The 22,856-nt window shown below is 33.8% G+C and overlaps 4 protein-coding genes across 11 annotated transcripts in view; 1 reads left to right on the forward strand and 3 right to left on the reverse strand.

Moving 5' to 3' along the window:
- Positions 1-27: 27 nt before the first annotated feature.
- Positions 28-3,031, forward strand: LOC132905537 (uncharacterized). Its single transcript, XM_060956925.1, has 9 exons — positions 28-206; positions 492-740; positions 824-981; positions 1,049-1,196; positions 1,285-1,711; positions 1,776-1,930; positions 2,000-2,239; positions 2,324-2,556; positions 2,632-3,031. The coding sequence occupies exons 1-9, from the start codon at positions 155-157 to the stop codon at positions 2,812-2,814; spliced, it is 1,845 nt and encodes a 614-aa protein (XP_060812908.1). The 5' UTR covers positions 28-154; the 3' UTR covers positions 2,815-3,031.
- On the reverse strand, positions 2,893-4,519 carry LOC132905768 (protein FAM32A). The gene is made up of 3 exons (XM_060957371.1): positions 3,717-4,519; positions 3,470-3,602; positions 2,893-3,394 (listed from the first exon to the last, which is right to left on the reverse strand). Exons 1-3 carry the CDS (start codon positions 3,800-3,802, stop codon positions 3,272-3,274), a joined length of 342 nt encoding a protein of 113 aa, XP_060813354.1. The 5' UTR covers positions 3,803-4,519; the 3' UTR covers positions 2,893-3,271.
- Positions 4,520-5,399: 880 nt separating this feature from the next.
- LOC132905743 (ADP-ribosylation factor-like protein 8B-A) lies at positions 5,400-7,676 on the reverse strand. Its single transcript, XM_060957335.1, has 3 exons — positions 7,169-7,676; positions 6,384-6,700; positions 5,400-6,302 (listed from the first exon to the last, which is right to left on the reverse strand). The coding sequence occupies exons 1-3, from the start codon at positions 7,289-7,291 to the stop codon at positions 6,182-6,184; spliced, it is 561 nt and encodes a 186-aa protein (XP_060813318.1). The 5' UTR covers positions 7,292-7,676; the 3' UTR covers positions 5,400-6,181.
- A 505-nt stretch (positions 7,677-8,181) lies between these two features.
- LOC132905607 (elongation of very long chain fatty acids protein AAEL008004-like) overlaps positions 8,182-22,856 on the reverse strand; it is a 39,629-nt gene continuing 24,954 nt past the window's right edge. For 6 of the 8 annotated variants that reach the window (XM_060957111.1, XM_060957130.1, XM_060957120.1 and 3 more), the window contains 7 exons: positions 19,945-20,094; positions 15,431-15,621; positions 14,685-14,765; positions 13,770-13,853; positions 12,882-12,938; positions 12,702-12,807; positions 8,182-12,630 (listed from right to left, as the gene is read on the reverse strand). In XM_060957111.1, the coding sequence (XP_060813094.1) occupies positions 12,161-12,630; positions 12,702-12,807; positions 12,882-12,938; positions 13,770-13,853; positions 14,685-14,765; positions 15,431-15,621; positions 19,945-20,002 (1,047 nt within the window). In that variant the 5' untranslated portion in view covers positions 20,003-20,094 and the 3' untranslated portion in view covers positions 8,182-12,160. The remainder of the gene's footprint in view (positions 12,631-12,701; positions 12,808-12,881; positions 12,939-13,769; positions 13,854-14,684; positions 14,766-15,430; positions 15,622-19,944; positions 20,095-22,856) is intronic. The other 2 variants (XM_060957139.1, XM_060957148.1) reach the window with 2 other exon arrangements.

The raw sequence follows: 22,856 nt of genomic DNA on the forward strand, positions 1-22,856 counted from the left end.
GTACATTCATTTTCAGAGGGCAGCATATGTATGATTCACAAGTGGGTTGGGCACTAAGAGTAAATTTTTTGTGATTAATTACGTATCAGTTATATGTATACAAAACACACATTTTTTTATTTATAAAATTTATTAAACAAAATTTAATGACAAGATGATTAAACGATTACATTTACTTTTATTTGGTTTATATTTTATATGCCAAGGTAAATTCTAGCGATTTGTAAATTACATGTGTATAATCACTTATGTGAATACAAAATTTTACTTTTAATTCTATATTTAAAAGTTAGAAACTTTATATAAAAACACTTTTAAGTTAAAAAATAAATATACTAAAAAAATATATAATTAATTACTCTATTGAATATTCAATATTTTTGTGAGATTATATTACAAATGATATAATTTTTAATATATTTAACAACATATAAACAATTCAATATAAATGACAACAATTTCATATTTTTTTCATGTTTATGTTTCTTTAGTTGTGTATTCCATTCAACAATCAAGTTCTTGTCAAATTCCATTAGTTATTAGAGGATCTTGGTTTTCTTGGGAAAATGGAAGGAATACTTTAACAGAAATAAATGCTGAAACAATGACTGATCGTGGCAGATGCGTTGATATGATAGAAGAGTATCATGTTAATTATACATTTGTGTTTCAACATGAAACCTGTTATCACTGTGTTAAATTAATTGTTAGAACTGTAAATGTATTAGAAAAAGTTGAAGGTAAAGCATATATGATAAATTTGAAGGAATTAATAAAAAAATCTGTATATAAAATACATTAATACTGCACGCTTATGATTTAGCATATTGTGTGAATCTACCCAGTGGTGTTGAGCCAAATGTGGAAAATGTATGTAAAGGGTTACGTCCTGATCAACAGTTAGTAACACTATTTTCAGAGAATTATGTCCCAGTAAACTGTAGATCTTCTCTTGAAGGAGTTTGGCAGTTTGCCTATCAGGTATACATTTAATAGTATATTTGTACAATAGTATACACAAAATTTATCCATTTTTTTATTATTACAGAATAGATTCAGATTTACAGGAGAATGCAATCACCCAGATGCTCAAATTAGATCATGTCAAACTGCCGGAACACAATTTTTGATAACTAATCAAAAATTCAATATAACGTACAAACAGTGCGCTGGTATGAAGAATACTTTTGAAGGAGGTAATGTATTTTGTTAAATTAGGAGTTAATACTATTTTGCTAAGTTCTTTCTTGTAAAATTCAAATAATATTACATTTTCTATTTCAGTGGTAGAATACAGTTGTTTGGGAGATTGGTTTGTTGATAAAAATCATTTTTTCGCGGTTGCAAATACGAAAGAATCTAGAAAAGACGAAAAATACCGATGTTTCCTAAAGAATCGCGATGATGATCTTTATATTGGTGTATCTATTACTGCAGAATGTAATACGTTGAAGACAGTTGAAAAAAGTCCAGAACGATTAAGGGTAACACCCGTTAAAGCGGAAGTGGTAGAGCCAGGATGCAGACTACCAGAAGATATGAGTGGACAATGGATAAACACTGCAAATATTGATGCAGATATTTTCATTAATGAAACGCATATAATTGAAACTTGGTATCCTGATGAAGGTCGTTATAGACGTACGATTTATGTTTGTCGCGAATCGAGGGATACCAGGGTGATGATGGCTAGATTAACTGTTGATGGATGGTATGGATGTTTAATGTAATTGATAAACGTTGTGCTTCAATATTTAATTAATTTCCATTTTTAGTCAAAAAGATTATGTATGCTTTGACTTTGTACGTCGACATCATAATATTATCAGATATCGACGTGGTATTGCAGTTATTAAAGATGATTTCCATACAGTTTGTTCTTGGGTCCAGTTCCCTAACAAGGAAGCTTGGAAATATGATTTATTTTTAGGTCAGTATAAAATACTTTTTCCATATATCTAATGCTAGATTTTTCTATTAATATTTATTGTGCCTTTAGCTAAGAATCCCGTACCAGTACGCTGTCCAGTGGCCGGAAAATACATGTTTGCTCAAAAAGGAGATGTTTTATTTGAAACTAGAATTTTAGGAGGTGTTACAAAGTCTCCACGTCCAAATATTTATTGCAAACAAAACATTTCAGATTTTTCTGTATGTGATACTGACCAAAAGGAAATTGCCATTGATGAAACCTATTGTTTATCAGTAGATCATTTAGGAAGACCTGTGGATATCTACAGTAAGCATAAATTGCTATAGTAGAATAGTATATATATAATATAGTAAAAAAATAATATATTCTACATGTTCTTTTTAAATATAGGTCTCCCGGACTACAAAATGCAATGTATTGGATTTTGGAAAGAAAATTTAAAATCGTATTTAATAACCTACGACGAGTTAGATCCTTTTAGTAAATATCGTTGTTGGGTATATCAAAGAGCAGATTTAAATAAAGTTCTCATGTCTCAAGCTATTGGACCATTCTGTGACCTTAAACAAGATGTTACAAGCAGTAATTATACTGAAGGTGCTGCAGTTGCCTTAGAGTTGCAGGTAATACAAAGTGCTTCTAGAAGTTCATTTAATGCATTATATATAATTCTACATATATTTTATAATAAAATTTAGGAATATGAAAGGGAACGCGATCAATGTCCAATGTATTTCGATGACGGGAGTAATCCTTGGGTCGTAACGGAAAATTATATAAAAATATTTCATTATGGTAGTGGAAGTATAAAAACTTCGTCTTTATATTCATTCTTATTTTTAACAATAGGTATGATTCATATACCTTTGGTTGAAACATAGTATATTAACCCGTTTTATTAATCAGTTCCGTCCATATGTGTACATATCGTTTATTAGACATGAATAATTAAAGACAAATATACATATACATAATGCAGTTATTTATTATAAATCTTAAATTCAAAGAGATATTTACTATACATTGCAATATATAATACTCATTATATATATGTTACAATATGAAGTGCATTAAAAAAATGTGCCTTATACTTAAAAATTACATCTTTTATTAATTAATAGAATAGCAATAAGCTTTAGTGAGAAGAATCCATCCATTTTACAATTAAAATTTTTTATGACAATCTGAATTTAATAATTAATGTAATAAAAAAATGTACAATAAAAAATAATCTTATGAAAAATTTTATCTAAGAATAATCTAATGTAATTAAGTATTACATTATTTATGCTTACATTTTATGTATAAATATAGTACAACATAAAGCATGGAAAAAATTTATTTTGTCCAGCTGACTTTTGGTATATCAAAGTGTTCCGTTAAACTGTCTAAATGTCTGTTAAATTCTTCTACCCGTTGTTTGTGTGTCATTGAAGCCTTTTGTTTTATTCGTTCAGTTTGCTGCAAGTAATATTGTGAGTTATATTATATTACCTTATCTTATAATATGAGATTATCAATTAAATAATTGCTTACCATCTTTTCTTGCATCTTTTGAAATGCTATTTCAGCTTTTGTTCGTTTAATTTCTACTGCCTTAGATTGTTCTTCTTCCATAATTTTTGTCACTTCTACTAATTTTTTCTTTTTACCTTCTTTATTCTTTTTTCTATTAAAAAAAATAATAATTGCATTATTAACAATTTAAGGATTATACGTAAATTTTGATCTACATATTTAGTAACTAAACTTAACCTAAAAATAAGATTTGTCAGATACATACTTTTTAATCACATTTTGATCATTTTTAAGTTTCAATGGTCCTTTTGCTACATGAGCATATGGATCATCATCAGTTGTCGCTCTCATGTTAATTTTTAAATAAATATTTATTATTTAATGTATTGTTGTTCTTATAAAATGTTCTCAGGTTATAGTTGATTATATATATTATCAGAGAGGAAATGAGAGTGCCACGTCCGTACGTAGTTCTAGTTGTTTCACAGTACAGGTGCTGCACCATGCGGCCAAGTGCTGAGTTTAAATTGAAATAAGCATGTACAAGAACCTATAAAAGTAGGGATCCGCCCTGTTTGAAACCTTAGCATATATAAGAATCTATGTATTTAAACTTAAAGTTAGGGATTTTTTCTGTTTGGTTACTTACTAGTATAGATATGAACATATTGAGTTCTACGCTACAATAACCTATTTAGTTGTATGGTTCTACAAAGAAGTTCATATCTATTATTCTACTCGAGATAGGCAAGTATAAGAATGACAATTAATTGTATACTATATTTTTGAACGATGACACATATAAAGCAGGGTTAGAAATAGTACAAAATGTCAAAATATAGTAATTTATTAACAAAAAATAAAGAAAATAAATAAATTTTCGCCGTTGAGGAAATCCTAAGTGCTCCTCGTCCTTCCTCTTGACTTTTGATACATGCTTTTTTGATGTCTTCTCGGGTGCGGATCTTCCTCAGCTTTAACGGAAAGCTCTTCTTCGGATGCTCCTAGAATCACTGAAAAAATTGATTCTTCAGAAATTGTGGAATTCGGAACACGATTGTTTGAATGCGCCGAATGTAAGAATAAGAAAGCAATTGAGATGTAACAAAACACTTCACAGAATTCATATTTAGATATTTAGTCTGCGAGGTGTCTTGTATTTCAATTGCTCTACTTGTTCCTTATTCTTACGTTCGATGTAATCATAACAGAGCGATCAAAATTAGGTAATAGCGGTCAATTTCTAGAAAGTGGTTGTTAACAAATTTTGAAGTACGATATAGAAGAAAATGTTTAATAAGTTAAAAATGAAAGTTACTAGATGAGGTAGAAAAAAGGGCCTCGATGTTTGTAAGATTGCGAACCATTTCATTGTAATTTGCTAATAACTTTGATAGTTGAATATAATTTTAAATAAAAAATAATTACGTTGTAATTGAATTTCAGGTAAGCATAATCCAAGATATCAGTTATTAATAAAAAAGAAAATAATTAATATTGGATTAAGCATTAACATATTGGCTGCGCTTGCTTGTTCGGAAGTGCACAGAGGCATGAAATCATCGGGCGAAAATCGTTTTCTCCTTTTTGTGATGTCAAATTTAAAATCCTTCAGTGACACCCAAATCGCTCTGTTTTCACTTAATTATACTTCTGGCAACCGCTCATAGATGGTATGCTACATTTGACTGTATCATAAGCGTATATGTTACGCTGTTGCCATTCTCATATGTTCTGGCGAGCGTGGGTTTCGAGTTAAGTGGATAATCTTGTATATACAATCATTATACTTACACTTACACAAACTATGTAGGACAGTAAATAAACTCGCTAGAGATGAATCGACTCTCGACAATACACAATCGATAGTGTTATGACGTCAGGCACATCAACCAATAACGTTTCTGCACTGGATAAGATAACATAGCTTAAAATTCTATATTATTGTTTTAAAAACATATAACATTTTATTGTTTTTATTTTCCAATGATAATAAAAATTTTATCAAAGGCAAGCTTCCATTTAAAAAATGGATTACATTGTTTTATTCCTTTTTATATGTATGTATATATATGTATGTATACGTGTATGTGTGTGTATATACATAACACAACTGTCATACTTTAAGGATCGTAATAAATTGATATAATATTGTTAATAATTCTCCATTAATTATACAAGTTTACTTAGCATCATATTCGTGTACATATAGCAATCAATTGTTCATAATCTCTATATTGTGATCTATTAATCTTAATTAAATAGTTTCAAAAATGTGTACTATATGATAATTGATATTATTTTGCGCTTGTATTCGTACTAGCTATCATCATTTCTACATTAACCATTAAATGCTATTTTTTCTTGAAGGATTTAAGTTAGAATAACAGCACTGTTACTTAAATTGATTATCTGAAAACACAATATAAAAAATTGTTACTTATTTCTAAGGTGCTTGCAGGATGTATGTGTCTTGTTATCATTTGCATGAGCATATTTGGTTTAAGCATAATTTCTTTGTTTTTTTCTTAATCAAACTTTCTATGATTTTTATATGACTGAATAGATAACAGCTAAAGCTTAGGTTTAAAAAAAGTGTCTACAATAATTGATCACTCAATTCAGAATAAAATCATTACTCAACACTCCCTTGCACATTTGATCCCCATTCTATCAATATTTTGGGCTTTTCGATAAAGACGAGTAAGTACATAAAATTAGTTACACATATTAACGAACACCACTTTTAGAATGTGCTATAAGCCACTGCAATGTTATATCGATATTGTCTTTCTCTTTGCATGAAATGCTATAGCAACAGATCTCACGATCTTGAATTGCTGATAAATTCCTGAAAAAGAAAGTATTTATATGACATACATTTATTATTTACTCACTATTTCGACTATAATTTTTTAAATAACAAACATACATTCTTTCTATAAGCCCATTTTCATCCAAAGCAAGAGGTAAGTCCCTTTTGTTACCAAGAACCAGCACTGGTATACCAGATAGCTGAGGTTTGTCTAATAGACTGTGTAATTCATTGCGACTTGCTTCTATTTTTTCAGAATCAGCTGCATCTACCATATATACTATTGCATTCACTCCTCTGCAATATCTTTCCCACATTGATCTAAACCTTGGTTGACCTCCAATATCCCATACCTTTATAGTTACATTGCCTTTTGTTATTTTACGCATATTAAAACCAACAGTTGGGATCATATCTTCGCTGAATTGTCCTGACTGAAAAAGATTATATTCTATGAGAAATAAGTGTATACTTGTTTCATTACAGAATATAAAATAATACAGTGATAAAATACAGAAAATGTTTCAAAATAATAAATATGTTAATGTTATGAAAAAACTAATGTATAATTTTATTAAACTGTTCATGAATTGGTCACTATTCTATCTAAAATTAAGGAACAAAAGAAAACGACAACAATCGAGTTCGTTTCCCAGAAAATGATTGCAAAAATATGTAATTTTAAATCTTTATATTAGGGCGGGTGCAAGGTTTACATCAGTCACAAAGTTATCCCGAATGAAATATAGAATCTAACCAAAACGGTGCACGTTTTGTTCTTTTATCATGGTAAAATATGACGATTTAGTGATTTTCAAATGAGCATGGTACGTTTTATTTAATAAAAATGCGAATAGGAATACCAATCGTTAAACCGTAGCAATGAAAGCAAATTTTCGTACCGCTATAACATTTACGAAGGTGGTTTTTCCACTGTACTGCAAGCCAACAAGAGTGAGTTCCATTTCCTCTTTCCAAAAGAGGGATTTAAACCAATCCAAAATTCGATTGATGAGAGCCAACATTTTTATTCAATCGGAGGAAATCCAGCTCCACCGGTAGAAAGTACACTTAAAGTACGCCGCTCACTGTCTTTGACATGTAGTCATTTGCACTCGACTACGACGTCAGTCCGTCAACTCCGAAAGTATGTACCGCGCTAGTCAGTGACTGGCGCTGACTAATCGCGCGGCACCAGTGCCTGTGATGCGTCACAAGATGCTAAACACGAATTATCTTATGAAAAAGTAATATCTTCCACGCTAAACAAGCTTATTGCGAGTTATAGTAGATGGTGGTAGAACGATCTTGACAGTTCGGGCATTGACGTGCAGCAGAAGACGTTACAGCGATTCTCAACTAGATGCTACTCTTTGATACTTCATTTAATTAATAATTCACTGATTAGGACGCGTTGGCGACTTCTGTTCCGTTTTCCAACAAATGTACTGGTTTATTGCACATACGCGTGCTTATGTGCACAATTTTATATTGACTAAAGAGATTCTTTTATAATTTAGAATTCGTATAGGGATATGAGCAGGAATTTAAATTTCTGTATTTTTTATCGAATTAAAGGACCAATTTTGTAATTATATAAATGTATTTATTGCTGCCTATGGAATTTTCTATTATTTATACTGTTGTTGAAAATTCATTCTATTATTAATATAAAGTTGTAGGAAATAAAATGAAATATCTTCACATTAAAACAATAATGACCGTTATTGTAAGATTGCAAGTATACGAAGCGGTCGCGGTAGATGATTCGTGACAGTTTCAAGCTACTATGTAACTATGGCGTTGATGGTTCTCAATCTTTCGTTTACGAAAAATAAGATTTTATCTTTTCATCGGTATGTTCTAATTATTGTTAATTTTGTTTATGCGCAAATATGAGGTAACTGTTATTGAGTTATGTTTTTATTTATTATATTATTGCTCCTAAATAGTCCGCGTAACAATCATTTAAATATCATAACATATAGATTGAGAACTATTGTCTAAGCGACAGAAAATTATGAATGCGTCACATACTTGTAGGTAGTAATCCATGCAAATGCACGTTGAAAAAGAATTGTTCTTTTCTATCATGCGGTAGATTACACAATGTACTGTATACTGTATATGCTTCAATCAATTTATGTTTCAAGAACTTTTAATTTTGTCAATATCATAATAAATATATCAATTCTTTTATTCAGTTGCTTCACGCATCACTGATCTAGAGGACTATATCAGCTATTTAATTAGATTACTATAGTTTCTTCTTATCTGTGCATAAGAAACAAGGGTACATAACTAAGTTCACGTTGTATATATAGAATGATTACTTTCATTTATCTACAATTCGAAGCATAGACTCGAGTTTTAAATATGTTGCGTTCATCGTTTTTGCATTTAATTCCACATTTAATGTCTGATTAATCGTTTGGATCTACTTACGTACATTGTATTCTCTCTGTCGTCAATTTTTCAATTCAAAATTGAGATTGTAAATAAATAATAAATAATTTTCTTTATTATTCCTAGAAAAATTAATTGCGTGAGCAAGTGTTAAATTTGAATTGATAAGTTTTCTTGTTCAAATTAGAATGTGCCCGATAAAAGAGATACTCGAATATTATTCTGGAGATTTTTGTTCAAAAAATTTTAGTATAGTATAGGTTTTCGTGATTTTTTTTATCGCATAAGCAAAACATTTGTAATAAAGTTTGAAAGTTTTTACTAATGAGAATTAATTGGTATCTTTGTATATTGTTTTTTTGTACAAAAGAAAATCTTTGCAAAAAAGAACAATTTCTTTAAAAAATATGAAACGTGAGACATGTTCGTTATTTTTCTCTAATTGTTCTACTAGTATTATGTACATAGCCGCGATTACAAAATAATCATTAGTCTCGGTGAAGATTTTTTTTCATACGTTTTTTTAAACAACTTTTTATTCGTAATATCTAGATATAGATTCGTATATAAATTATCATTATGCGCACGTTAATTTATGTTACCTGCTTTTACTTTTCTTTTCCTTCGCCGTTTTCTTTAACTTTCGACCTTTCTCGCGTGGCACAATAAGTGTTATTCAAAAGTTTTGTTTCCTTTCCTTACGACAGTACAAAACTATCCTATCTATGTACAAAGTGTACGAAATGTGCAAAGCGAACGAAACACAAAGTGGACATTTTGTGCAAACCAATCGTATCATCATACTATCTGATTATATCTGTGGTACAAAGTTCGGGAATCGTATCTTAGTCGCTGTAATTTTATGAATAGATGTACAAAGAATTTCTCAGGCATACAAACATTTGTGATTCTCTTTTAGAAAGTGTGAGCAAGTATCGATAAGAATGTTGCATTGTGCAAGGACGCGAGGCACACAAAATTTCATAGTTAGAAAACATTGGTTTGTGGGATATACGAATGATCTTCGTTACAGATCTGTCGGATTACAAGCATTTGCTTAGAAAAATAGAAGTATTGTATTAGAATAAATTTGTGCGGAATTCGGGAACTTGATGTTTGCGCTAGAAAATATAAACATTTCTAGATATTCTTAGTTCTAACAATAATTTCAACAATTGTGATGTTGGAAAATTTGATCAACAATTTAACCCTATATAATTTCATGATATACGTACAAAAAAAACGATAAAAAACCCCTTGATTAATTCGGCTCGTTTGACGACGCGTTCTGAGTTGAAACCTTAATGTCTAGATCACAAGTGACACGACGAAATATTTTGGTAATCACAGCTTTGACGCCAGTGATCGTGTTACAAAATGAAACGCGATCTCTTGCTTTTCGTTAATGAACTTTCGCCGATAGATCATCTCGCTGTTTATATTGAGCTTTGAATGACCATTGCGCGTAATTATCAGAACATTCCAGATATTAAGGCACATCAGTTTGCTCGCAAGGCACGGATGACGTTGCTCTCTTGTCCCTTCAAGGATTGAATGTTCGGTAATCGAAAACGTGAGTTTCCTTAGCTTTGCGCGACTTCGCGATGCCTATAATATAGTCGGCATAAAAGCCAATCAGTGAAAAATCTTAAATATACAAAATCGGTTATTCATTGTCGATTAAATCATTAAGTCATTCTCATCATCAATTAGTAGTCATTCTTATAGCTTAAATGATTAGTTTTGTACACTGTCTTAATTTATTGCTTCGCACATATTTCCTTTATTTTACATTTTTTTCCGTTTTCTCTTTTTAATTTCAGCTGAATGGCTTTTGAGTCGAACATATTGAATAGATGATGTATTTTATGTACAATGCTAAATATGTTACACTGTACCTACGGCTGCCACGTAGATGAAGTATCTCTCGAAATTGAATATATGTATACGCCGTATATACGGTATCGATGATTTATGTTCAACTGAAAGTAATTTTTATACATCGATTTATAACGGATATGCCTGAGTTGTGAAAAGAAAATATTCACAGAATTAGAAATATTTAAAATATGTTTAAAATCAGTATCATTAGGAAAATTGCTATTTCTTATATTCAATCCTTTATAGAATGAGTCATTTAACGTCACAAGCGAAAAATTTTTCTTTTAGTTTTATTAATACGAGAAAATGTTTTACATAAAAAATATTGGGTTATGATCTTGAGAAAGAAATTTTTTGTGTCACGATATATTTTTGATATATGTTCCCTCGTTATATATTGATATATTTTCTTCCTTAATCATTTTTTCGTATCATTAAAATTAACGGAGAAATTTTTGGTTAACGTTAGTTGACTCACCTTGCATACGGACATGAATTTAAGCCCAGGTTTCGCACCGTTTATGTAATCGTGAAACTTGGTATGAAAGTGCGTAGATTGTGTAGTATAGATCGGCCTAATTAAGATCACAAATTCTGGAATAATGAAGTGCGAATTTTCTAACACCCGCGGGATTCTAGTAAAATGCAAAAGAGATCTTCCCGAATTATGTAATAAAACAACGGTCGGTGGCATTGTTATGTAATTTAATCCAAGACTCACCGTTAACTCTCTTATATAATTTCTTGTTTTTACATAATCTTAGAACCGCGCGCAAACCGATGACAGTAAAAACATTTCGCAAGTAGCTATCATCCTGACGTATTTGAAAAATATGTAAATCAAAAAATTATGTTTAACAATGTTCATTTTCACGAAAGAATGGGAAAATTAAATCAGGTTATTTCAGCCGATTTAAAGTGGTGAGAGACCTTTTTTACCTAGGGGTTCGAAGGCGTGTTGCGAAAACACTGCAATTTCACTATGGTCTATAAAAACAATTATTTTACAATTACCGTTGCGTATCGTAACACCGCTATGAATTACCATGATCGGTAATGCGATGGCGATGAAAATTACTTTTTTGTAACTTTTTAACTTAACTTTTTCTACATATTTTTATATTCGCGATCTCATCGGAACATCGATGCAATTAGTTTTCTACGTGAGATACAATTACATGAACGGCGGTGCGGCTTCTTCGTTCGTTTACTTCCCGCATATACTCCTTTGCAGGGGGTGAGGGATAGATTCAATGACGAGTTACCTTGTCGGTCGTGGCAGGTGTACGTACAGCGAACCGAAGAAGGATCACGAATACCTGAGTTGCGAGGTCAGGGATCCGTGATATTGAGTCGCAACACATCCGGGAGTACCTTTGTATGTTGCTTCGTATCACACTCTTTTTCTCTCACCTTCTATCTCCTTTCACAAATATGCGCTACAACGCAGTCACAATACAGAGTAATTTTGTACTCAATGTTTTCTCTATTGGTCTCGAAGGATCATTGGACTGGAAGGGTGATAGAGCGAAGCCCGGATGCGACTCGAGGAATCGATGGAAAAAGACGAGATGAATTAATGACGGCTACGACGTAGCGCGATCGGGTCACTCGGTCGTCGTATATGATTTCCTAAGATTGAGCTCTGACGCAGCTAGGCTGTCGCCTTTCACGTAATAATCGGCCGCATCCCTTCTTCCAGACGAATTACTGTTTGTACCGTTCGTCACGCCATTGGCTTGATGGTTCTGCTGATGATCCTTTTTCATGCCGTTTGCGACTGGCTTCCTCCTCTGTTGGTAACTTTGCTGGTAGAATTCGTTGAATAGGAAGAAGAACATAGTCGCGTGCAGACCGATCCACCAAACGAACGCCTTCGGGTAATTGCAGTCGATGAAGAGAAGTTGGAACGCGTGGATCATAACCGCGATGAACTGAATCATTTGGAAGACGGTCAAATATTTCTTCCACCAGAGATACGGTTGCAATCTTGGACCCATCGCAGCTAACAAGTAGTATGTATACATTACGATGTGAACGAACGTGTTCAAGAGTCCGAAGAAAGTAGAATGACCGCCTGGAAGGAAAGACGATATATGTTAAAGATACTTTTGTAAATATTGACGACAGTGAAGTGAATTGCCTTACCAGGTGTAAATTTAACGCCAAACCACACTGACATTGGCATGCAACCATGGTGAATAACGTGCAATGTCGACACGTGATCGTTCTTCTTCCTCAGAACGAAGAAGATCTACAAAAATAGGGAACAGTAAGACGACCGAGGTTATCAAAGACTTCCAATGTAATTTACTTCCAGTTACTTACCGTGTCCATGAATTCCGTAAATTTGGAGAAGTAATACCACCAGCAAGCGTGCACCATCTGCGCTTTGGAAAATATCGATTAGATAATCCCTTTAACATTGTTCGTAATACAATACGTGGTAATAGAAGCAAATCCTTGGAGATACAGAGATTGTCGCTAACAAATTATATACTCTAATGGTGGAAAATTATAGAATAAATAAAAGAACAAGAATTGCAAATGCTCGAAAGATTTGCCCTTGATAGAGTTACTTTGATGAACAGTCGTAACATTTTATTGCGCATCTTTCTGTGTATCTATTTGTGATAGTTATTAGGTGGTAACCAGTAAGTAATGTCGTCGTGTGAATGGTGTCTATTTCAAATTTTTGTTTTCTACTCGTAGTCTGTTAAGTGGCATTAATTGCATGAAGCGGTTGTTTCGAAGTGTGTTAGCTTGCTAAATTAACTACAATATTCTCAAGTACTACGGAAAATTTAGTGGCATGTAGGCAGGAAAAATGATGTTATGAGTACAGAGTTGGGTAATATTGACAGAAGAGACTAAGAAATATGAAATATGAAAGAAAATATGAGAATTTTCAATTGTATCCAATCAATCGCTTAGAATATTGCTGAAGGAAACAATGCTAAAACATGTAACTGTACTCGAAATAAAAGTTTCACATTTAAATCGCATAATTTAAAGAATTTTTGAATTATGTTTTTAAATTTCGAAATCTTCGAACTTTTAGATTTTTGAATTTTTCAATTTCAACAGAAACTTTGCCAACATTGTTATATGTCTCAATATAGAATTTATAGTTTTATCGTGTAACTAACAGATTGTGCAGAAGTTGTATTTGACATAGTGTAATGCATTTGCGTGTTAATGGGGAATATCACCCACCCTTAGTACTTGGGGTCGATCACTGTAGTCTACGGGTTGGCACCTTAGAGAATAGTCGCCAGTCAGCCATCCGGACATTCCTATCTGCAACCACAACCGCCCAGAGGCCATTCTCCGATCAATGAAAAGAATAAATAAACGAAAGAGGAAGGCATAGAAAAGAAAGGGGCGTTCGTGTGCATATTCTCAGAGCAAAATTAATCATGGTAATGGCTGGGACGCGACAGTGTTAATTAAGACTAAACAACGCGTTTTCGTCGACGTTCATCATTCTCCTACAATTTCAGTTCTTACCTATTTCTATATTCATCATTTTTTCTCCAAATTTTCCTCGGATTCAGAAGAATTTACGTAAAAGTTACAGGAAGTTTATAAATCGTTAATCAGTTTGTCATTTGATTTTTTCTCGATATCAATGGATTTAATGGAATAAAAGTTAATTCGGACTTGGACTGGCATGCAGGCATTCCAAGATGTAATTAGTATAGATTGCACGATAACAACAGAAACAAGCAAATGTAAAAACGCAAAATACACAAGCCACAAGCGCTATAGTATAGTTTACTCCTCTTTCATAGATGGTTTCGTTCCCCTGGTCGACTGCCTACGAAGCATAAGATAATTCGCATCATAGCACAATTCCACAATTTCTACAATCCAAGGCCTTTGAAAACATGAAACGTTCTATCGTCAAAAATATGCGTATACGTTGTCATAGTGCATCATAATTAATGAAATTAGATTTGAGGATATAGAGGAATATGGAGCAGCAGATCAACGATATCTTTCTTTCATATATACTCGTACGTATACGCATATAAAAATCGTTGAACAAGATCGTTGGTGGAGGTCCGTCTCGTTGGAATGGCGGTCGATGATCCATCTGCAGAGAAAATTACGTATGACAAGACTTACCCTCACCGCGGTTGGATTGTTGCTATAGTCCACAGGCTGGCAACGGAAACTATATTGGTCCCACCATCCGCCCATCAGACTCTGTTTTTTTTTTTTTGTTTGAAAATTAATGTTTTATCTTGTGCTTTCCTCTGCATTAATCGAAGGCTTAATCGATCGAGTCCGAAACGCGTTCTTACGCGAAGTAACTTTAAGATGCAGTACGATTACGACTCGGTTATTTGTAACTGCTGAAAGTTTCGCCAGCCTTTCAAAGTATTGTCCAAGTGATATTAATTTGTTTAACAACAACGAATCGTTTAATTTTGTATACTGAAGCGAGCAACCTTTCTGTATCTTGCATTGAAAAAGATGTCACGTAAGAGTTTATATAGTCAATCGTTTCGTAAATATTAATTAAGCAGTGCCATTGATATCGGTCACACACAATCTCGAACTCGATGAATTAGCCGGACGTTCGATGTTTTCGCAGAAATCATTCATCGTACGACGCTAATATGTAATTCTTGGTTCCCTGTGGCACATTCTGATACAGGAGAGACTGATTGTGCGTGCTTATGTACCATAAGCCAAATATGTACCATCGCAGACTTGTTCATGCAACGAATATATTTTTGAATCGGACAACACATTATAACGGGCAACAAAATTCTTCAGACGACACGTTATTCGATACAACAAGATATAAAAAGGAGAGAAGAGGAACAAGTGCAACGAGGGACACTCAATTGAAGTAGAAATGTTACCTCGTAGAAGAGCCACGCTGAGAACACCATTTGGAATAGATTATAAATTATCAGGGCGTTCTTCAACTGAAAGGGCTTCCTATTCTCCATTAGCTTTGGACCCAAAACTTTTACTCCGTATACATAGCTCAGGCAGATAAACAGAGTGGGGAACGGTGAACTCATCATGAACCAGTGCGTTGTTCTCTGATCTGAAAAATAAATTAGAGGTATAATATTCTATCAATGCTTGATCGATTGGTATTCATCAATAACTCAAAAAATTTAATCAACATAAAGAAAACTTCTAGGACAAATTAGTCTTCGGTTGACCGTAGTTGATCTTGCATGGCCAGCTGCCTTGACGTAGCATTGGTGTATCGGTCTCGACCTTGAGGTGTCTCCACGCGATATCTTCCTATACTTTTTTCGTCCTTCAAAAGTTCAGTCAACTATCGCATTATTATACTATACGTCATTATACGCGTTAAAACCAGTTGTAAAATATGTTTAATTAACTGGTCCCCTGCTGGTTTTAATAGTTGAATGACCTTGGTGCGGTTTTATAGCGCTCTTCCAGTATTCTACCTTAAAGCGGTGATAATCCGCTTCGATCGTGATATTTCCTTTGCTGCGGGAATTTCTACTATTGGAAGTTATTCGGCGAATCTGAGAATACGGTCTTTTATTTGCGTATTTACCGAAGAAGTTGAAGTTTCAGCTATGTGAAATGAATAATTCATTTTTGATACAGGCTATCGCTGTATCACGAGGAATAACATTTGTTTAATCATATTTGCTCTCTAGCTAATAGTTTTTTGGGCCACATAATTTCTTTTCTACCAGTGATGTGTCATATAAGCGACTGATTTATGAGGCGCTATTTTGATCTTAAATTTATTGCTTAACCATGCTTTTTCATCAGCACATATTGTGCGAGATTTTTATTTTTTTTCTTTCCTTTTTTTGTAAGTTTCTGTATCCGGTAACTACCTGCCGTCATAAATACATGTATTCTAACGAGATCGACCCTGATAAACAAATAAATAAATAAATAAATCAATAATGATATTCTATCTTTCCTTTCTGCACACGCACTCGTCGAAATCTCCGACTCCGTGCTTCCTCAGTCGTGCTAGAAAACATGGATCAAGTCGTTCAATCATGAAACTTCTAAATTTCTGTTTCTTTGTCGTTTTCCCGAGGAAATGTTTTTAGAAAGGAAAAGATAAAAAGACGAGTATTTTTAAGCATTCTTTAATATACGATAATAATGGATAAAAGTTATAAGTGATACACGCAGAAGGTTTCACCTTTGCTTTTGAGAAAGCGTTGCCAAGTTAGAGATACAGTAGCGGACAAAAGTTTAAGACGAAATGGAAGAAATAAATAATTGATTTACTTTCCATAAAAAATATAAATACGGTGTTCTACTTTTGGTATTAACTAATTGTACATTTGTTTGTACACTTAGAAAAAAAATTTCATTTTGATATTTTGCTCAATAGCTAAGTTATAAAAAAGGAACGAAATCTGTATAATATTTCGTCGGTCAAAAGTTTAAGACTATACAAAAAATATTAATTTTTGGTTAAAAAATATACACAATTTTTGTTTAAATTCAATATTTTGTTCAATATCCGTTATTTCTTATCCCTTCGGTACATCTTCTTGGCATAGAATCTATTAATTTTTTATATTAATCTACCGTAATATTATTCCAGGCTGTTTCAATCGTAGAGTAAAGTTCATTTAAATTTTTCGGTTTATAACCTTGTACTGTCTTTTTTATGATGCTTCACAAATTCTCGATTGGGTTAATGTCTGGTGATTGCGACGGCCACGGCAGCACGGTGATATTTTCTTCTTGAAAAAACTGTTTCACAACCCGAGCCGTGTGCTTCGGATCATTATCATTTTGAAAAATAAAATCATCACTCATATTGTTGCGTGCAAAAGGTAACATTGTGTTCTTGAGTATGTCCTTGTATTGAAAACGGTCCATAATTCCATTGATACGACATATCGGACCAGGGCCGCTTCGAGAAAAACACGCCCACACCATAACGTTGCCACCACCATGTTTAAGAGTTTTTAAAACGCACTGTGTTTTCAAACTTTCGCCAATTCGACGTCTAACGTACCGTATCCCGTCAGAACAGACGCGATTGAATTTCGATTCGTCAGAAAACAATACCTTTTGCCAATCTTCACTTGTCCAATGCTTATGAGCTTTAGCAAATGCAAGTCGTCTTTTTCGATTCCTAGAACTCAGCAGTGGTTTCTTTTGGGGTTTTCGTCCTCTTAAGTTAAAGTCTTCTAATCTTCTCCTAACAGTTCTAGCACTAATTTGTGTATCGTTTTCATAGTTTATCTCCGCAGCAATATTATTTGCACTACGAAAACGATCCTTTTCGCTCAATCGATGAATCCGGCGATCCATTTTCGGTGTTGTTTTTCGTGGTCTTCCGTTTTTCGGTTGATCGCAATACATGCCTGTCTTTAAAAATTTATACCAAGCTTGTTTACAAGCTGTTTCTGACCTGTTCACTATATTTGCTATTTCGGTGAAGGTTTTACTTTGCTTTCGCAGCCTTACGATTTGTTCCCTTTCGTTTTCAAGTAAATTCTTTGATTTACCCATAGTCTGTTCCTACCTAAATGAATTTTAAGCAATAAAAGGTACACTAAACAATGATTTTGACATTCCAGAATCAAAATGTTCAAAAACTGTACTCGTACTCACGTTTTACACAGATCGTCTTAAACTAATGTCCACTGTTTCCAAGTGCTAGGCGGTAACTAACTGTTGTAACTCCTACATTGTTTGTATTTAACAACTGACTGTCTGAGGTTACGAAGGTCAAACATACAGCTACGTTATTCCAAAGAGACAAACCGAATAGAAGAACAATATGCGTATAAGATGTTTGTAATCCGGTTTACAAATCATCGTCTTAAACTTTTGTCCGCTACTGTACGTGGGGAGAAATGATATATGGAATTCTGGAATTCCCTATCACCGATCCTTTGTAATATTGGCATGTTAGGTTTCTATAGAATCTTCTTTCACTGGGTAAACAAATATTTATGAAACTAATTTTTATACTGATATGAGTCGATATTATGCGAATAAAAATATAAGTTCTGGTTCGTTGAAATGTTAGTGATAGCAGATAAAAGCTCCAGATACCTAGCTAGAACTTTAAAATTTATGAAGTAAAGAACGAGGTCTAAAATTGTATAACTGTAGCTAGGAAATGGCGAAAGTTGGTAGCATTATGAAAGAAATCGGGGTTTAAGCTAGTGAGAAAAGATATTTGGAATTTCACTGTATATTCCGCAACAGATTTTTATTTTGTAATAGTTTGCTATTGATGTTATTTGAGGAATAGTCATCTGTAACTTTTATTGCTTTAATTTTTATTTATTCGTGTTCGTTTTCATCGTGGAGAATTTTTGTGCAAGGTCATGCTTGCGTAATTTCAGAGAAGTTTCTATTCAGGATATACCCGCATTGCCGACTATGATGGATAAAGTATGATTTATGTTTTTGAATTCTTTTGAAAAGTTTAAAAGATTCTTTTAAAAGTTTAGATCCTGTGGAACAGTTGTAATCTTTGATTGTCCCTGCATTAAGACGATGTTACCCCTGTACAATGTGCCTACGTCAAAGAAGACATGTATGTTTTATTCATTTTATTCATTTTTTTTATTCATTTACCTGAACTGTTTCCTTATTTATATGCAATAATGTACATATATTGATATTTTTCTGATGTTATCTTTTCTAAAGTAAAACTCTACTTATATTTGATTATGTATATTACTTGCATATTTTTTACATGAGTTGTTACAAGCAATTATTCCCAAATGGACTTGTAATTTGTATCCTTTATGCGTTATTTCTTATATTAATGTTTCATTTCATAACTAAACATACATTATACATGACTATTTTATTTTCCATCGTAAATTTTGCGTCTCTTTAATTATTATTGACATTATTCTCATTATTTTTCTTATCGTCATCGTTTTTACGTAATACTTTGTTGCTATTGCAAAATGTTTATGAACCAAAACAAGCATACTCTTAAACATACGTGTTGGATAAAAAGAAATAAGGACGGAAGAATTATCGATTTTTTTCAACTTTGTTCAAATAGAATCTAATCATTTTACCCAGCACAATTGTATCATTTTTATTAAGAATAATCCAATTTCCATATCATCTACAGGAAATACTGGCCATGAATTCCGATCAACTGCAGATATTCCGTTTAGACCAAGGTGAAAAGCGAAATGAAAGCAGAAAAACGAGAATTGAATGGAGAGAGAGAGGGTTCAGCCATTCCTGTTCTTGCTTAATAAAATCGCTTCCAGTCACCAGTTGGTGATCGTCGTTGAGATGTTTCTCAATGTTTAAGGTTTGTTCACAATGTTTGGAAGGTGAAAAACTTCAAGAAATCGTAAGATCTACATCTGGCCATGTTACGCGTTTGTAACGTATGTGTACGATCTCATTAGAGGCTTACCTGCATTTTTGTCGAGTATCTCGTGTAGCCGGTCTACGTACTGCATTACAATCGACATTTTTCTTGCTTTTTGCCAAGAGAACCTTTGCAAGATATCTTCCTGAGGTCAGAATCAAGGGCGTAGACTTTCACGACCAGATCCACGAGTTCCTGAAACAATCAAAGCATGAAAGAGTCATCGTCGCGGTCCAAGAATGAAGGTCGATTTCGAAAGTGAATTGAGACAATATGAAGGACGCTGTGGAAAACAAGGCGGGCTCCTTGTTTGGGCCATAAGAATTCACATAAAAGCGTAGAAAAAGTGCATTTCACTCTTCGATAAACGCGTGTGGAAGTAACCTCTATTATTTTTTGATAAAAGATCTTTCTCCGTGTCATAGAGCTATACTTGAACGTTTTAAAAATACTTACATAGAGTTAAACGTACGATAAGATTTAGCTTAGCATTAAATATAGAACAAGAAAGAAAAAGGAGGGAATACTATGAGAATAATTTAAAACTGGATGGCAAGGAAACACGTAAATTCAATTGGTTCGCGAATAGTCGGTTTCCTACTAAGTTCTGTTGTTCCATGCGTGAATGAGGGCGTATTACTTAACTTCGACGTAGAGATTGACCAGGTGATTACATAAAATGTTATCGATTTATGTCATGATTTTCGGCATCGACATTGAGTTAGAAGTGATTTCGCGTGTGCGTATGTGCGCACCACCAAGATAGGCTCATGATCCGAATTCACCGCGTACATTCGCTTACGAAAGTGGCCATATAATTTTTGTTATGGATTACACGATTGAATAGTCTCGCGCAACTCATGGGCCGACCATGGATCGTCACGGCCTTGAACCACTATGTCCACCATAGTTTCGTCGTTTCCAATAACGATCAGTCAAATTTCACTCGTGATCGTAGCCAAAATTGGTGATAGCTATCAATTTACTCCACACCTATGATCTATAAGTATGAAATACCTGTTACTTTTGTTATCTTTCCAACTGGAATTCAGTTAGATTACTGAGTCGTTGCAGTTAGAAAAGCAGCCATTAATGAAGTTTCTTCTGCTAAGAAAATGAGATGATTATCACGAAGAAGCGTTAAGTGACACGTGACAGGATGTTCGTTAATACCTCGAAACGATTTTCTCGCAAAGAATTTCGAAGATACGGAAGAGGATCTTCGCGCGAGAAGATAATTATTTGTGCCTATACAGTGGGTGCCAAGGATGATTAATCATGTCTCTGTAAACTAACTGGCCAGCAACTTATCTACATCCACCCAGCATGCTCTCTATGCTGGTGGACGGTTTGGTAACTCGTTGAATTTCGCTTTCAATACAACTCGGTCGACGAGAGAATTCTCGTCAAGGCCAATCGAGAACGGACTTGAATGGATGTCGTCATTTATCATCGGCCAGCCGGTCACCGATTTGTACACGGACGCGGAGTCTCGGGGACTACCTACTACTTTAACGTCCTACCCTTTCTTCTCCTGTTTTTCTCTCTCTTCCTCTCTTCAGTCAAAGGAAAAAACCAGAAATCAAGATTTGCCTTCGTGGATGTCAAGAAATTTGACAAATATTGACTATGGAGTTTGCACAACGCGCCATATGTCGTTGATAATATCTATATAAAGTCTATTAGAACCGAACATCTTCTAATTTGTCCAAGTTTCTTCTTCGAATCTATTTAACTCGAGTTTCCTGTTCAAACATTGGACGAAGATTTTGCGCAACGCGAATTAGAGCCCTCTTGCACAATACTTCACTAATAATATCAGTGAATTCATACAGATTACAGATTGTAGATTATAGACCAGTGCTTTGTAACATTACTTTACAATTGCATTACAATTCTTCCGTGGAATAGGATAATCAAATGACTTGTATTTGTCAAATGAGAGATATCCATTGCGTTACTACTCCTTAATGTCTAAACTTCTTAAATTCATAAATTTATTTATTGCAAGAAAGTTACATAAATAATAGTAAATTCTAAGATAGAATTAAAGAACAGCAACTACGTGTTATTACTCTTCTGTAACTTTTAATCGAACGTGGCTTTTGAGAACGTCTCATTTATTAAAATCAACGTCTAAATAACTTCGAACTTGTTACTTGTAAAATGTCACTAATAATCTAATGCAACTGTGCAAGATGATCCAGGTGTCACAAATCATCTTTGTACAAAGTCTATTAGACTAAAAACATTCTCATTTTTTTCTTATTCAAATTTATATAACGTGATCTGATTTGAAAAATTTGAAAAACATTTGATAAAGACATCAGCGTATTGTAAGTTCTAAGCATGGCAGGGGATAGGAGTACCGATCCAGCGATAAAGGTATCGATTTTCGTGCCAAGTAGGATGGAGCGTCGGCAATGATTCGTCGGTTCCGCGATGGATCGCGATCGCGTGGCTCGATCGTCTCGTTCGCTTGCAAAATGAAAAGTCGAAAACGCGCCGAGCAAGCGAAATACCTCGCGAATATATTGCGAAAGCTGTATACATTATAATGGGCCGGGCGCAGAAAACGGGCCAGCGGCGACTCGATGAGTCTTGGTGGGTCTCGGTAGCACACGACGACTCGATGATTCGGTAGCTCACGGTGGCACACAGTGTCTCTGTGCGTACGTTACGCAAGGAATCGTTCGCTCGTGCCTGCGCTCGAAGCTGTGTCTCGACACTGGAATCGTCGTTAACTATGGGATGAACAAACCACTGACCTCAATATCCACGCCGGCTAAATGTTTCGTTTCACAGACAACAACCGCAAGAAACGACGCATACTGTTGTAAATTAATGCATCGCGGTGACTCGATCGCGATTTACATACCCTGTGAGATAGGTATACTTGACAATTTTTTTTTTCGTAACTTCTTGGAACAAGGTTCGATTTTTTTGAGAGAAGAATA

The sequence above is a fragment of the Bombus pascuorum genome, chromosome 1, assembly GCF_905332965.1.
Source record: "Bombus pascuorum chromosome 1, iyBomPasc1.1, whole genome shotgun sequence".
Taxonomy (NCBI): Eukaryota; Metazoa; Arthropoda; class Insecta; order Hymenoptera; family Apidae; genus Bombus; species Bombus pascuorum.